Here is a 16,129-nt window from a genome sequence, read left to right as displayed (position 1 = left end):
GTATTTTGGAAAAGAAAGATGGGCTCCGACGGCTGGGCTGCTGTGGAGAAGCTCGTTCAGGCGTCCAAGGCAGAATACCCGACGCTCGACTTCAATCAACGGATTTCCGACTCGAAGCTCTTCGGACTCCTGATGGCGCTGGAACATATGTCAAGCAGTGGGATGGCGGTTACGCAGGATGCGCACCTCATTTACCCCATGCGGCCGACACGACTGAAAGTGGGGGACAAATTGTGTACGATTCGAGGCGTGAGCGAACCCTGCATCCTCAGACAGAGAGGTGATAAGTACATCTTTATCAGCCTCTGTACGAACTCAACCTTACCTACGAATGGCGCCGAAGAATCAGAGAAGATGCGGGAGGAACTAGCCAGAATCATCTAGTCACGCCGATCGGACAGCGATCTAGTAGACAGAGCCAAACACACAATCCCGACTATATGACTGACGTATATGGTGTGCTATTGAATACCCGTTATCATAACTAGTAGGACTACTCAGGTTCCCCTTGCGAATCATCGAAAGTTTAACGTATTTCACCAACTTGTAGACATCCCACCGATGCTCGGGACGCGATCATTTTCTTGCGCAGCCACTCCAGAAGTAAGGGGCCACTTCGAATAATAGCCTTGTATGGGGTCATTCCCCCGTTGAGCACTATAGATAGATCCCTGTCTTCGTCCGAGTCGCCCTTTTATGTGGGCTTGAATCAGGGAACTGCCATATTTATTTCCTTTTCAGAGGGGAGCGCTGCCAGCCCGTCGAGGCAACAGACTATACTTCCTTTCGCCAACTTTAATCAAACGTCGATCTCGGAGCAGAGACCCCTTTTATTCTCTCCCCTAAGGGGCGTAGGCTCCCAAGACATACACTAAATATGACATCACTTCAAAAGTACACGACTGATAGACAAAAACTAGCGATAGACTGGGACTGCTGGCTCCCCAATATATATTAACTCGTGTACTGGCAATCTTGTTCTATGTATTGCCTTTTCGTCTTTATTCTTCCCCAATCCCGCCCTCCTTCTCAGCGTCTTCCAGGCGAGCCTTGTCCTCGGCAATCTCCTCTTTCTTCCCGTCAGCCTCCTGATTGGGGCTCGCCTTCCGCTCCTTAACTATTATGCAACCGTTTCCATTGACGATAGCATTCTTGATAGGGTTGCCCTTGTGAGCGTCATTCACCTCGACCCCATTCACCTCAACCCTTGTAGATCTAGCGAGCATCTGGTCATGGGGTGCAACGAGTTGCTCCTTCGCCTCTCTCCGCTTCTCTTTCCTCTGCTGCTTCCTTTCCGCCCTTTCCCGAGCAAGAGCCTCGGCCTCCTCCACGAGCCTGATCTCCTCCCTCACCCAGTCCCCAATCTCCGCCACGGCAACGTCGGGCTCCCGTTTGCGGCCGAGGAGAAACCCTTGAATTTGGGCGGGTGTGAATTTCCCCTCCGGGATCTGAGCACTGAATTCAGAGGCGAACTTCTCGAGTTCCTCAAAGCTATGCTTCGTCTTCGTCTCACGCATTCCGTGGTCGCCACTTTCCGTCTCGGAAGGCGCGTACATCCTCAGGAACATCTTCTCCGCGCTGATGCGCGATATGTATCCGAGGAAAATCATATGGTCGATCCGACCAGGTCGAACGAGGGCCTTGTCGAGCCTATCGGCAAAGTTGGAAGTCATTAGAACGATACGGCCCTCTTGGGACGCGACGCCGTCCAAGACATTGAGGAGGCCAGCGAGGGAACACCCTGGGTTGTGGGACGAGTAGTTAAATTTTGACTTCTTCTTTGCTCGGCGGAGGGGTTGGCCATCATCAGAGTTTTCGGAATCACTCTCTTCTTCTCCGCCAAGTCCACGACGCCGCTGCACACCCACGGCATCTATATCCTCGAGCAAGATGACGCACTTGGGAGGCAATTTTGCGAATTGGTCCTCGAGAGCCCCATCATCTCTCACGCTTGGAAGGTGGCACAGATATAAGTCAATCTTAAAGTAGCTTGCTAGTGCTAGTGAAAGTGACGTCTTGCCAGTTCCGGGAGGCCCATGCAAGAGATATCCTCGACGGTAAGGGATCCCTCTCTTAACGTAGTACTGTCTCGTAGATGGTTCTAGATAGTGCGAGATGTCCCGCAAAAGCCGCTTCTTCACCTCCTCGTCAAAGTGAATCGTCTCCATGGGTCGCACCGGCCTCAAGATAACGGAGCTCCAGCACGCCTCAGAGTATACGCTCTTCTTGGACGTTCGAATAGTCACATAATCCCTGCGCTGCTCTTCCGCAAAGTCACGACAGGTGTCGAGAAACTGCTTCAGCGGCTTCATAGATCTTCCCAGACGCATGATCAGAAGCGGCTCGTGGCCCTCAGGGGCGACAGAAGTCCCAACAGGGAGGAGTTGTTTCCGAGACCCGATCCTGAACTCCATCGGCTGGCAGCTCACCAAGAAAAGACTGCCGTCGTGGACGAACCAGATGGTACCAAACGACGGGAGGTACTGGACTGGAACTCGGTTCTCGTGGCGAATGTCGTTCCTCTCGCTAGTGGGGCTCCAATATTCGGACTTGGCGTTTTCGGTCTTTGCGCTCATCGCCCGGACGGAGCGTTTGGGGAGCACGTTATGAGCCACCCAGTTGATCACGTCCTCGCTCAATTGGTCTTTGCCGGCGATGGAGACCGATGAGATGAAGTATTTGGCTATCCACCAGTAGATGTTGTAGAGGACGGTCTGGAGGCGGACAAGGGTGTTGGGGAGGGTGCCGAGGAGGGCGATTGCAACGGTCCAAGTCGGGATGTCGATGTTTTTCAACCTGAAAATCCATTTGAGGGTCTGCAACAACCTCGTGGCGAAGGGGCGATCTATGAACTGACCCAATGGGGTATTTCTGCCGGAAAGGAGGGAGACGATGCTAGACGAGCCGCTCCAAGGAGGGGAATTCGTGGGTCCAGGGGAATTGCTCATTCTTGTTGGTGTTGCAGGTGCTGTCCCTCTCACTCTGATGATGGAAGGAATGGGAAGTGACAAATGGCTGAAGGAGGGCAGGGAGTTTGAAGTCGATGATACTTTTATGAGGGCATGGAGAGGTAGAAGCTCACCCTGTTCGATCACAATCCTGGAAAGGGAGGTCCTTTTAAAGAACTCGTGGTCCCAGTCTGTCGGAATGGGAGACCTCACCAGCGTCAATTAACCCAGAAAAGTGGCAGAATCAGGCATTCACTAATAGCATTTCAAACAGTCGAGTTGTGCGCGTCAGGCAACCAACAAAAGAGAGGAAGATGCGTCACAAAAGGACAAGAGAAAAAAGTCTACGATGCTGTGGCGTGTACACCCATTCATGCTGCGGACCGAGAGGCCCATAACGACCGACACATGAATCGTCTATTCCAGAGGCCCGGCCTTGGCCAGGTCTCAAAGGTGAGGTTGTACGGAACCGACCATGCCCTGAATGGCGTATGCAGAGTGGCTTTCGCTGGTGGAAGTTGAAAAAGGGAGGGGTGGGTGTTAACCCCGTCCGGATGTGTATTGATTGAATGTCGTCAGGATATTGGACACTGACTGGCCTGCAAAGGCGCTTAATAGAAGCCCCGAGACGTGGCGGGCAAGGCATTTGATCAATTGATCAATGGTCAATCAAGGCCGGAATGGCGAAGTCAATGGCCGGACCTGCAGGCAGCCATGAAAACAGGGTAATGGGAGCGGAGACCACGGGGGTCTGGGACCAACGGCAGCAGAACCAAAAACGGGAAAAAAAAAAGAGAAAAAAAAAAAAAAAAAAAAAAAAAAAAAAAAAAAAAAAAAAAAAAAGAATCTATTAATCGAAGACCAAGAATGACTAGCATTGTGACCAAGCCACATGCTTTGGATTTGAACCGACGAAGCGAACTTGGCCTAACACACTCAGAGCCAACTGCATCGGGAAATCTGTATCAATTGGGCAGATGCTCTGTCAGGAGCACACAATTACACGTTTGCTGCATTCCGGTGGCTGCACGACGGCACTAGCGATGGCACCTCCCTACAAGACGCGATGTCCAACTAGGCTCCAGAAAATCCTGACCAGTGACGGGGTAATATCACGATGGCCTGAGATGGGCGACCAGGATGTCCACATCACCAGCAATGCTCCTCATTAGGCTTAACCGCCTGGAGGCAAAGTAATCGTCTTGTGCAGCTAATATCTGCAGTGCGACGGTTCTATTGGGCGACCAGGACCGGGCCACGAGGGGACTGGGGAGAGACCGAGGCCGCCGTGAGGCTTCAGCAGGCGTTGAAGACATGCTGGAGAATCGAGACGAGGTCGCTCCAGAGGACCCGCCTGGTAGCAGATGCCATAGCTGGCATGGCTGGGACTTCCCAAAAGACAAAGCCAATTTGGATTGTATTTTTGATGGTCTCCAAATTTGAACGACTAGAGCAATTCCAACATGTGCACGCTGACAAAGCAACATGGGATAAATAGCAACTTGAATGACATCAGGATTGGAACAGCGACAAAAGGTCCTTGGATTCAAATTGTTGATGATAACGGCCCCACCTGGCGTTTGCGCTTTTGGCAAGTACCATCGACGCGGAAACCCATCACCACCACACAAAAACGTCACCGGCACTGGCCGCCCATCCCGATGCAAGCCATCACCGTGCTTTAGCTCCCCGCTCTCCACCCACCTCTACCTCTCCCTTCAACCTCTTTTCGTAACCGCACGTCCATCCCGCCCACCCCCCGCCAAATTTCTGGCTGGTTCCCATGACCTGCATCATCAACTTCCCAACAGCGAGTCGAATCGTCTTCTCGACTAGCCGATCCATAGCCTGCCGCCCTTCCATCGCGTCCCTTAACGCTGCTCCGGTCACCTGCTTTGCGCCAGTCGTCAGACCCCGCCATCTTTCTGTTACTTCCTCTCGACCTCGACCACCACCGCGCCCCTCGTTCCAGCTTCGCAAGAGCTTTCAGCGCTCCCAATCCACCATGTCCGTCGAGACTATCCTCCAGGGCAAGTACCCTGCCAAGGCCCATGCCCGACGCGTAGTCGATCACATTCGTGGCAAGGTCCCTGATGCCACCGGTGTGCTGTACGTCGAGGGTCGTATGATGAAGCTGCTGGAGGATAGCGACGCACCAGAGCCATTTCGGTAAGCACTTTAATTTTCGTCCTGGATTGGTTGCCTACATTCGAGATTTAGAAGGCTGGCGGCCATGCTATTACACTAATATCATTTCTTGATGCTCTCTCCTTGACTTACTAGCATATTGACCAAAAACTTTCCAGCCAGCGTCGCTTCTTCTATTACCTGACCGGCTGCCAACTCGAGAACTGCTACTTCGTTTACGACATTGCCGCCGACAAATCCACCCTCTTCATCCCGCCCATCGATCCCGAAGACGTCATCTGGTCCGGCCTCCCTCTGAGCCCCGCCGAAGCTCTCGAGCAATACGACGTCGACGAGGTCAAGTTCACCACGGACGTAAACCCCACCCTCGCCCACCTAGGCAGCTGCGAAGCCTCCAAGAGCACCGTCTACGCCATCGCCGACCAGGTCTCGGAGCACATCACCTTCCTCGGTTTCGATGAGAAGAACTTTAGCCTTCTGAGGGAGGCCATTGAGGTCTGCCGTGTCGTTAAGGACGACTACGAGCTTGCGCTCATGCAAAAGGCCAATAATATTTCCGCCGTGGCTCACAGGCTCGTGCTGGAGAGGGTCAGGAACGCCCAGAACGAGCAGGAGCTTGAGGCGGTGTTTTTGGGAGCTAGTGTTTCTCAGGGAGCGAAGAATCAGGCGTATAGCTCCATTGTTGCCTCTGGGAGGGCAGCCGCGACTCTTCACTATGTGCGAAACGATATGCCGTTGAAGGGGAAGCTCAATCTTCTTCTGGACGCTGGCGCCGAGTGGAACTGCTACGCCTCTGATATTGTATGTTGAGCAGGATCTGTCCAAGTCCATAACCCGCTCCTCTTCCCTCTGTCCGTTTGTGGCTAACATTGATGTCGCATCGTAGACGCGGACGTTCCCCATCTCTGGAAAATTCTCCAAGGAGTCCCGCGAAATCTACGAGATCGTATTGAGGATGCAAGAGGAGTCGATCGCCATGCTGAAGGACGGCGTCCTCTGGGACGACGTGCACTACCGTGCCCATGAAGTCGCCGTCGAGGGTCTCCTCGCTCTCGGCATCCTCAAGGGAACCAAGGAGACGATCCTTCAGAACAGGACCAGCGTCGCCTTCTTCCCTCACGGCCTGGGCCACTACCTAGGCATGGATACCCACGATACGGGCGGGAACGCGAACTATGCCGACAAGGATACCATGTTTAGGTATCTCCGTGTTCGTGGGCGACTTCCGGCGGGATCTGTCATCACGGTAGAGCCAGGGGTATGTGCTCTCAACAAAACTTGCCTTGAGATTGCGAGCTGGACTAACATTGGGTAGATTTACTTCTGCAACTTTATCATCGAGCCTTATTTGAAAGACCCCACGCACTCGCAATTTATCGACGAGTCCGTGCTGGAGAGGTATTGGGATGTTGGTGGTGTCCGGTAAGTGCCACTCGTTTCCTTCGCTCGTTGCCGTCCATCAGAACAGTTAAGAAGCTAACATAATCGGAAAACAGAATCGAGGACAACCTAATCATCACGGCGACTGGATCACAAAATCTAACGACTGTTGTCAAGGATCCTGATGAGCTAGAAAGGGTCATTAGCGCTCACTAAAATTGGATTTCATTAGCTTTGGGATAACCGAGTTGGATATTGTATGCTAGAGGTCAATGACGAGCCCGCGTCTGCTTCGCATCAATACCTGCGTCTACTAAGCAGAAGGTGAATTTCATGTCCGACATGCAAACGTGCCCCACCGTGATCCGACGATTTCTTTCTTTTGGATCCACGAGCCCGACGGAGCTGAGCGGCAATATTTCTCTCGATTCGTTGCCTCTCACCATACATATAACATCCGACCTTGGAGCGTAGACATAGTCTTCTGTCGTGAGCTATGATCAGTCGGCCACACAGCTTTCTGGTTTTTCCCTCTCCAGGAAACGAACTATTGGTTGTTTCAGCCTGTCTAACCTCCCTCGGTATACATGAAGCACTGGGTCGCTAAAAAGAGATTAATGTACAAAAAGTATTGAGGTCCAGTCCCACGTTGGTCACAAAATTTGACAACATACCCACTCTGTCCGCTGATGTTTTGCAGGAGCTAAGCCGGCGTAAGTAAGACCAAGTTTTCCTCTTAGACTGTCATCGATGAAGCATTCGGCCCAGCCCGTTTTGCGAACCGCTTTACGAACTGCCGTGCCAGCCTGATTCCCCCAGCCTTTTATATATGGTGCTCGTTCTGTGCAAGTCTTATCCCTGCCGAGTTGCCAGCTCACCTCTGAGGGTTCCAGGTGGCATTCGCGCTCTTTCGAATATCCATACTCGCCCCATTGACTATCCACTTCCAGTCTGTTGACAGGCGCAACGATTGAGGAAAATAAAATAAAATATCAATCAAAGGCGATTATTGAGAGAAGGCTCCACCAACCTGCCCCTGAGGGACCATACCTCCTTGAGCCGAGATGGGTCTGCGGAAACAGTCACTGGCGGTGGTCCTGTCAACCAGTCTGGAGACTATTCATGGCCGTTCCCACAACGGTGAAGAGACATGTCCACAACCTGAGAATCAAGTTTTCGCTCTATTGGTTTTAACTTTTTTTTTTTGTTTACTATATCTATAACTATATTGGCCCTTAGGTCGGAGGACGAAGCAAAGGCATCAAATAATTTTCCCACGCCCAACACGCAGGATTCTCACAATACCCCTCACCCACCAGAACCAGCCTCCGCTTGCCCTCTCTACTTCATCTCCTTGACAGGGTACATTAATAGTGAGTTTACCAGTGAATTTAGCTCCGAATGCATCTTTAAACGGGTTTTTTTTTTTTTTTTTTTATTATTTCTGTATAATTTCAACTGTAAAACTTCATCGTACAAAATGACGTTGACGTCCGTGATCCTTGGTAACATGGTCACACATGGCGTCTTGAGATGCTGCAACCAATCTTGTCTAACAAGGACAAGATTTTCCCGAAGCCGTAAAATTTCCGGCAACAATGAATTGAAGTTTTAGTCTGCGTAGGCCTCTCATCAATGTATTCACTCACCCAACTTCCGCTTCGCACCACCCCAACCTACTCCTGAATCCCAATACCACCCTCCCACCCACCTTGGCGTCTCACGCGGCGGTCCACGCGGCGGTCCACGCGGATGGACTACGGATTCGGCGCAGCAGTCTGCTCAGGACCTTGGGACCACATGAGCACTGGCCCATCCCTGCCCAGCCTTATGGAGGGTGTGATTCCCTCAACTCCATCTCCATTCCATGCTCCCGCCACACTCCCGCAGTAACCACACCTTCGATTGGTTGACTTTAGCTTACCTCGTACAGCTGCAAGTGATAGGAGCACAGAGTTATTATTCACTTCTTCCAGTTCTGGACGAACCTCTTCGATGCATACGAAGTATTGATGCGCCCAGCCAAGTCTGTCTGCCAAGGCCCCTCTTTCAGGTAGCGACTCTCTTTTCTTTATTGTGTAGTTTTTTCTGCCGCCCCTCTCATCTTCTTTATTCCGCCAGCTCCAGAATTCTCCGCCGACGACGACATACTTCGTAGACACTCCACGCGTTGCCCAACCGGGTGTTGTAAGCCTAACCTATCACTAACTCTTCCCACACTTGCATGCCATGCCGTGCCCAGCCATGGCGAATCGAAGCTATAGGATTGGAATCAAAAAAACGCCCTTCCCGACCAAATTCCAAGCTCCAAAATTCCGAAGTCTAGTCCAAGATGTCTCTGCCTGATGAACCCCTCCAACCCGGTCCCCCTCTTGCGCCAACCCATCCAAGGAGAGACGAGAGAAGTCCCGCGGTCCCCCATCCTCTCCCCAACCCGTCTTACCATCCATTGTTTTATCTCCCCTCTCCTTCCCCCTTCGTCCTCGCCTCTTGTCAGATGATGGGGACATGCTGCCATTCCACTGAGATGTCTCAAAACCTTGCATTTAGTGCTCCATGTAGAAAACCACTAGTGTGGCTGGCCAAAACCCGTACCTTTTTTGTACAAAATGTAGAGCTCCCTCCTCGAGTCCGAATGTTTCATGAACACCATAAAAGCAAAGAAAGATGGCAGAGTAGAGAGATTAAACGCTCCACACGAAACGAACCAAACTTATATACGAAGCCCCTCGTAGCCTCAGCCCGAACGGAACCTGAGTCGTGTACGGCATCGCGAGAGCTGATCCCTTATTTCTCCCTTGCTTCGTGTTTTGAAGATCTTCATCCCCTTCTCAGGGTCACGGAGCATCTTATTCGTTTCCGGTCTTGAGGTCAGCATTCCTGACGAACTGGCGTTTTTTTGTGCCGTTCAGCCCCGACGGCACCATCTCGTTCCTGGCCTCTTTTATCTACGGAGAATCCGTCACACCTGTATCTCACGATCCTCTCGTCGAGCTCTACACCTCCGTTCATTTTTCATTTTCAGTTCTTTATTTTATTTTACTTTTATTTTTTATTTTCTATTTTCGGGTCTTCATTCCTTTCTAGTTCTTCGGGCTCTTCTTAGTTTCTTTTCCTTCTTTTCGTATATCTTTTCCCTTCTCGAGCCAAGCTCTAATCTACAACATAGCCACCATCATCAACACCCCAAACTTCCCCGATGGGCGTCCTCCGCCCTTCACCCCCCGAGGGCAACCTATACCCGCGCCAGCAACCAACACCAGCCCCCGACATCATCCTCACCCAAACAATAACCCGCTCCTCCACAACCTTCACAACCTACGTAACCCTCGGCGGCCCTCCCGCCTCCGCTTTCCAACCCGCCTACCAAACCCCCGAACCGACCCCTTCCCCCTTCCCAACCCAGTCAACCACCGCCCAGCCCGAACCCGAACACGTCCTCACCAGCGGCGAAATAGGAGCCATCCTCGGCTCCATCTTCATCTTCGTCATCGCGGCCCTAGTCGCCTGGGCTTGTCTCGGCACGCGGAAACGGCACCAGCCCATTGACGATGACTCTGATGACGACGGCAGCTTCGCGAGTCATAGTACCCCCATAGCAGGGCCGCCGTTTGCTCATCACAGGCGCATGTCCTCCGATCGCGTCACTACGGACTTTGGGTCCGTGTATGTCGAGAGGTCGCCGTGGACGCGGTATCAGCAGGCGAGGGTTATGAGGGCGGCGCCGGAGGCTCATGAGGTTCGGATGCATCCGAGACCGAGGCCGGTTTTTGGCAATGTGAGGCATGTTAATGTGCCGCCGCGGAGTTATTTCAGTAGAGGTTAAGCGGAAACGAAACAAGACAATCGGGGGGCGATTCAAAGTTAATCGGAAAGTGAAAAAAAATAAGCGATGAACGGAGGTCCGGGAGATCGACAGAATCGACTACACCTCTCTTTTGTCGAATTTGGAAAGGCGTTGAGGTATCCGCATCTTGTATCAGGTTATCTTAGGAGTTTTTGGCCTGGCCGAGGCTCTATAATCGGGTGTTTGGGATTCATAATACGGCCGGATTAAGTTGGAGTATGACAAGGTGTTTCCGGGTTTCAAGGCAAAATGGATTGAGATTTGAGAGCAACATCCCGGCGTCGGCGTTGGTTGAATTATATATAATTTCATTGATATTTCATTCATCTAGCTACATACACCTTGGATTAACCACCCGCCCACCTTCCGCCTGGTGGATCCCCCTTGCCTGGGAAAGGCGACTAAGATGCAAGCAAGCCTCACCTCGACCTAATAATACAATATCTGTGCTCCTTGCCAAAGGCAAGCCGGGAAAATAACTCCACCCTGACGCCTTCCATGGAGCTTAGTTGACAGACAAATACCTCGCTCTCTCATTCCGTAAGCCTGTTTCATTTCAGCCCTCTCCGACTAGCTCAGACGTAGCCCGTCCTGCGAACGCGACCACTACGTCTCGGTCGACCACCGTCCATCGACTCTAGCCTGCTCTCCGCATCGGGTGTGCCCATTGCCGACCGGCTCTCTGAAGCGAGCGTCTTCCTCCCCCGCACCCTAGCCTCCGACTCAGGATCCAAGAATCGATGAACCACTCGGTGGTCGAGAATGCGCTCTTCCTTGTCCCGGCTATTAACCTTGTCTGTTTTAGGCCAGATGTAGCCGTACAGCTTCGAATGCCGCTCGCAACGTGGACACGAACTTTTCGTGTAATAAGCGTTGTGTTGTACGAACGCGATGCTGCAAATCATGCAGTGGATCCAGGCGGTCTCGGGCTCCGAGAGCAGAAGAGGTGTGAGTGTGTAATCGCCAGGGATTCGCTTGCGTGGGGGAGGGGTCGGTTCCTTTTGGAACTCTCCTCGCCGATTCTTGCGCCTCTTTCCTGGTTGTTGGTCTAGAACCTCGTTGGGCGACGGCGACGGGGATTCTGTACTGGGAGGGTTAACTTCTCCGCGAGTCGCACTTGGAGTCGGTTCTTCCCGGTCTGCAAATACGACGGGTGCCGGGCGGCTGGGTACGCTAGATGGCGTTCGAAGGCCAGTGAGGCCACCGTTCGCCAACGCAGCCGGCGGGTGATTCTTCTCATTCCGTGGTGTACATGGCGCCGCCTCGTCTAGTAATTGCCGTTGCACTTCATCAGCATCCTCGTTCTTCGTCCGCGTCCCCCAATCATCCATGGCCTTCCCCACGGAATCCGCTCCAGGGGCTGCCGAAGGGCTGCATTTGGGAGGTGATGAAATGTCTGTTGGTGGTGTTGATTCGGTAGACGTGCTCGGGGCGGGACTGCTTCGGGCTGAGTTGTCCGTGAACTCATCAGGGCTTGGCATGATCGGGCCATACAAGATCAGTGGAACCGGATGTAACGCAGATCCGTCCTCCACCCTTAGTCGTTTGGCTGGCGTAAATGGTGGCGTGGCCAGTGGGTCGAAAGGGCGCTTTGTCCCAGCTACGGCTAGCTCGTCAGAAGGCGAATCAACCGAGGCATTCTTCCGCGAACCTCGGGGGCGTGTCTTGGAGATTCGTGGTCGTACATCTGGCGTGAGTGACGGAGTTCGTGATCTCGAGCAGGTGCTGTCATCCCGTCTGCGCCGACGCAAGGAATAGCCTTGTGGTGGATCCCGTTCGATGCTCTGCGCTAGTGGAACTTCCCCTTCCCCAGAAGCCCAGCCGTTGATACGAGCATCTTCACACGTCTTGCACAAACACTCGCAATTGCCCTCACCAAAGTAGTTGTCGCCGTAGGTCACAGTGATTTCCTCGCCGACGTCAATGTCCCTCGTAGCCACAACTTCCATACCAGCCTGGCCCGCAGTCTTCAACTTCGCATTGGCATTGCAATCGTGATTCGCAAAGCGGGCTGGGCCCATAAATAGGCTTGTACACTTGTTCCGGGAGCTCACAACAATGCTGAAATCCTTCTTCCTGAATGAGATCTCGGCTTCTTCCTTCGGGGTGATGATGACCTGAATACCCGTCAAGTACTTGATCGTCTCGTTCTTTCGTATCGGACGTCGGGCATTAATGCTTGCTTCATGGGTAACGATCGTATAGCGATTGGTCGAGCTGACTTCGAAAGGGCAGTCGGGAAGGTAGATACTCAAATAGCGACGGAGATGTTTGCGAAAGTCATCCCTCTCCTTGTCGGTCTTCAGCGAAATTAAAAACTTTCGCAGTCCATCAGTCTTGAGTAGTCGCTCCTCCGCCTTGTCTACATCCTTGTTGAGTACAATCTCCTCCTGAATAATCTTGGCCACATCCTCCTCTCGAATGCCTCGGGACGGGTGGTAAGAAGGACGATTCTTGGGAATCGTCGTCCAGTAGTACACCTAAACAGAGGGATTTGTTAGTGATACCAGTGGGTAGTGGAACTGGCAGTCGGAGTGACGATTGGCCCCCCTGGTCAGGGAAAATCATACGTGGTCAACCAGCGCATCTGTTAGAATGTCATCGTATGCCGAGATCTGCGCTAAGGTGAGCGCTTGTTTCTTCGGAGGGAGCGAAGCCTTGGGAGGCATGATGGATTCCGAGTCTCGTCCGAATTATGCAGGAAGGTAAAAAAAAATTAAAGAGTGATGTAGCCCGAAAAAATACGTAGTGAATGCTGTCTCTCCAAAGTTCTAACTAATTTTAAGCGCCGTCGTAGAGAAGCACACGACAAAGGGACGAAAGACACAGAGACGCCGTAAAATGAGTAGAAGGAGTGGACGAAGGGAACATTCGACATAGATCCCTTCAATAAAATGGCAGGAGAATACGGCGCAGGTGCCAAAAGAGCGTAAATCTCACAGAGCCAGTCTGGGAGTTGTGAGACCAAATCTGGGGAAAGCCACGATTTCGAGGGCTTCGAAGGGGGTCGTCGTCGACGGGAGAACAGCGGATCCGTGTGGGTTTCAGACCAATCGTGAGGACGTCATAAATGCGAACCGGGTCCAATTGGAGATCTGGATACTGCCAGGACACTGATTTCGCTGTGCGACAAGATTGAGCTCAAATAGATTCAGAACAAAGGGGAGAAGATGTCGATGGAAGGGAGCGAAGAGAGTTTAATGAGGGGGGTGTGTGTCATTGCAGCTGAGAGGATGAGAGGATCTGTATGGAAAAGGAGCACACCAGTCCATTGCGCTTCATCTCTCCTTCCCAGACTAAAATCCGGTGGCAGGAAGCCGCAAGTGCGGTTGCCCTGGGTACTGAGCTGACGTCCCGCTTTGGAAGGAACCGTGCGACAGGGATGGTTTAGCGCCGGCGTAGCCTGACGGGTTGGCTCATTGTTCTGTCAGCTGGCAAGAGCCTGTCAACGCCAGACAGGTGACAGGAGATCTTTGACAAAATCTTTTGTGCTGGACTTCATTGCCATTGTCGTGTCGAACGAGCTGCAAGCATTACCCAATTGCTAGTTGCCAACAATCCTACGCGGCAGCGCCCAGCTTGCAAGATGATTCAATTGAAGGTACCGATTCAGTCATGCCCGCCCTGGTAGCTTTGCCGTTGCTGACACCAGCTTGCAGACGATGCTTAACTGCATCGACAACTCGGGCGCCGCCCTCGTCGAGTGCGCCATGGTTGTCGGTCTCAAGCGACATGCGAGAATCGGTACGGCCCTTCCACCAGCGAACCCCCTCCGGAGTCATAAGCTTTTATCTTTCGTTCCTCTCTAACGCCTTCCTCAGGAGACAGATTAGTCGTCGTCGTCCAGGAGCAGCGCAGCTCAGCCGATGCGGGAGGAATGTCCTCAGCGAACAAGGTCAAGCGAGGCGACATACGGCACGCCGTCGTCGTGCGAACGAAGTACATGACGCAGAGGCAAAACGGAAGCGTGGTCAAGTTCGACGACAATGCCTGCGTCCTCATCAATAAGTCGGGCGATCCCGTCGGCACCAGAATCAACGGCGTGGTTGCGTCGGAGCTCAGGAAGAAGAAGTGGCACAAGATCCTCTCCATGGCACCCATGCAGGTGTAAATTCGACCGATAAACGACGTGTATTATACGAATCAATACGGAGGGTGAGACCTTTGCTTCTCGGAAAGAGAAGCAGACCCGCTTGCAGGGCCGATGAAGCAGAGAGATCTCGATTGGAGTACGCTGGTGGGTGTGGCGGGTGTTCACGATTGTACAATATAAAGAGCGCGACCATGTCGATACAGATGCATTTATGGTATATTAGACTTGAAAACAATGATCCCCTCAACGCCAGAACAAGGTCCCATCCATGGTTATAATGTCAACGTGCATGATATGTATCCGTAACTTCATTTCTCCCTTTTCAGCCAAAACCTCTCTAGCCCATCTTCCAAACTCGTATTCTGACGCCTCGATTGGTAGATATTGGAAAAGCTAGGACCGTAGCCCTAGGAATTACTGGAAAATGTGACCACATTCGCAGCAGACGTAGAACAGTTTCTGAAAGATATATGTGAGCCCATTGGAGGAGCAAAAGGGGTGTTCGGGCGCACGGAGGTAAAACCTACCATTCCAGTCTCGGCACTTCGCTGTTGGGATTGGAAAAACACAGCTTCGTCATGCCTACAGGCAGGACACGTCTTGGTCGCACGGGGCAGCTAAACGGCCGGTTGTGTTAGCAAGCCGTAAACCCCGATGATTTGTGTAATCCCCAGAGTCCGAGTATGATCCTCCATATCTGTGCGTCCGTATCCAAACATGACCGATTACGAAAGGCTAGTGGGCATCCATCTGGTCGGTCGTCGCGTGATTCGTGTCGGACCCGCTCATCTCTATGTCTTCCGTAGTGTCCGTCGTATCAGGCTCCCAGTCGTCCGGCTCGTCGAGGTCATCAAGAAAAAGAACGCTATCGGATATCGATTTGTCGCCGTTGCCCTCCGCATCCGCTTCCGCCATATGTGGACCGCACAAAACAGGACGACCGCACATGAGGCACAGGGAGTTCTCAAGAGAACTTACCGTAGGATCGGAGCCCACATCCTGCGTCACGCCGGCGGTCTCACCGGCGGCGCTGTTCAGGATGTTCCTGAAGACACATGTCGACTGGGCTTCCTCGGTGTACTGACAGGTGCGGCAGGTGAAGAGGAGACGACGGGTTTCGGGGTCTTCTTTGGGGTACAGCATGTTGGAGCATTCGGAGCAGAAGCGGAAGCTGATCTGCTCGAGGTCCTTCTTGTCGGAGTCGGAGGTTGTAGAAGCTGGAGTCGCCATGGTTGCGGTTGACGGGGGGTCAGATAGGTGGGGAAATATGGGTTGGTGAAGAGTTTGTCGACGGCGGTGATGGTGGTGATGGTGGCGCTTGGTTGTCGCCTGAAAGAATCAAATCCCACTGAGATCACGGGTTTGACTCTGCGATCAGAACCAAGCACTGGTTGGGTTTACTGCTTAGTCATAAAATGGCTGGTGCAACAACCTGGGCTGAATGCTCTGATTTGCAATTATCCCAGCTGCATCCTTGAACTCAATGCGATGCGAGCTGGCAATTGTGTGTGATTGATCGATTGATGAATCATAATTATGACAACATCAGAATTTAGGATCACCAATCCCAGCCATAAGAGAGATATCTGCAATATTATCTATTGTCTGGTTTTTACCGTGGGGAATAGGTCCTTTCTCCACGAAGTGTGACCCTGAGGGTGGGAGCCGTCCTCAATTAGCTTAAAAGGATCGGGTTGATCTTATCCTCAGAAA

At 52.3% G+C, this 16,129-nt stretch overlaps 3 protein-coding genes and 3 pseudogenes across 3 annotated transcripts; 3 read left to right on the top strand and 3 right to left on the bottom strand.

Annotated features, from left to right (window-relative positions):
* Positions 1-1,001: 1,001 nt before the first annotated feature.
* SAPIO_CDS1742 lies at positions 1,002-2,948 on the bottom strand (annotated as a pseudogene; the record flags this gene model as incomplete).
* A 2,005-nt stretch (positions 2,949-4,953) lies between these two features.
* On the top strand, positions 4,954-6,692 carry SAPIO_CDS1741 (uncharacterized protein; the record flags this gene model as incomplete). The annotated part of the gene is made up of 5 exons (XM_016784941.1): positions 4,954-5,117; positions 5,255-5,897; positions 5,983-6,354; positions 6,412-6,518; positions 6,593-6,692. The coding sequence occupies 5 exons, from the start codon at positions 4,954-4,956 to the stop codon at positions 6,690-6,692; spliced, it is 1,386 nt and encodes a 461-aa protein (XP_016645238.1).
* A 2,983-nt stretch (positions 6,693-9,675) lies between these two features.
* SAPIO_CDS1740 lies at positions 9,676-10,302 on the top strand (annotated as a pseudogene; the record flags this gene model as incomplete).
* Positions 10,303-10,898: 596 nt separating this feature from the next.
* Positions 10,899-12,992, bottom strand: SAPIO_CDS1739 (Histone-lysine N-methyltransferase SET9; the record flags this gene model as incomplete). The annotated part of the gene is made up of 2 exons (XM_016784940.1): positions 10,899-12,803; positions 12,894-12,992. The coding sequence occupies 2 exons, from the start codon at positions 12,990-12,992 to the stop codon at positions 10,899-10,901; spliced, it is 2,004 nt and encodes a 667-aa protein (XP_016645237.1).
* A 917-nt stretch (positions 12,993-13,909) lies between these two features.
* Positions 13,910-14,434, top strand: SAPIO_CDS1738 (uncharacterized protein; the record flags this gene model as incomplete). Its single annotated transcript, XM_016784939.1, has 3 exons — positions 13,910-13,924; positions 13,983-14,067; positions 14,145-14,434. 3 exons carry the CDS (start codon positions 13,910-13,912, stop codon positions 14,432-14,434), a joined length of 390 nt encoding a protein of 129 aa, XP_016645236.1.
* A 717-nt stretch (positions 14,435-15,151) lies between these two features.
* On the bottom strand, positions 15,152-15,646 carry SAPIO_CDS1737 (annotated as a pseudogene; the record flags this gene model as incomplete).
* Positions 15,647-16,129: the final 483 nt, after the last annotated feature.

This window comes from Scedosporium apiospermum, assembly GCF_000732125.1.
Source record: "Scedosporium apiospermum strain IHEM 14462 chromosome Unknown SEQ_SAPIO_0077, whole genome shotgun sequence".
In the NCBI taxonomy this organism is placed as follows: domain Eukaryota; kingdom Fungi; phylum Ascomycota; class Sordariomycetes; order Microascales; family Microascaceae; genus Scedosporium; species Scedosporium apiospermum.
Note: the sequence above shows the minus strand (reverse complement) of the source record. Positions and strands in the feature narration are given on the sequence as shown.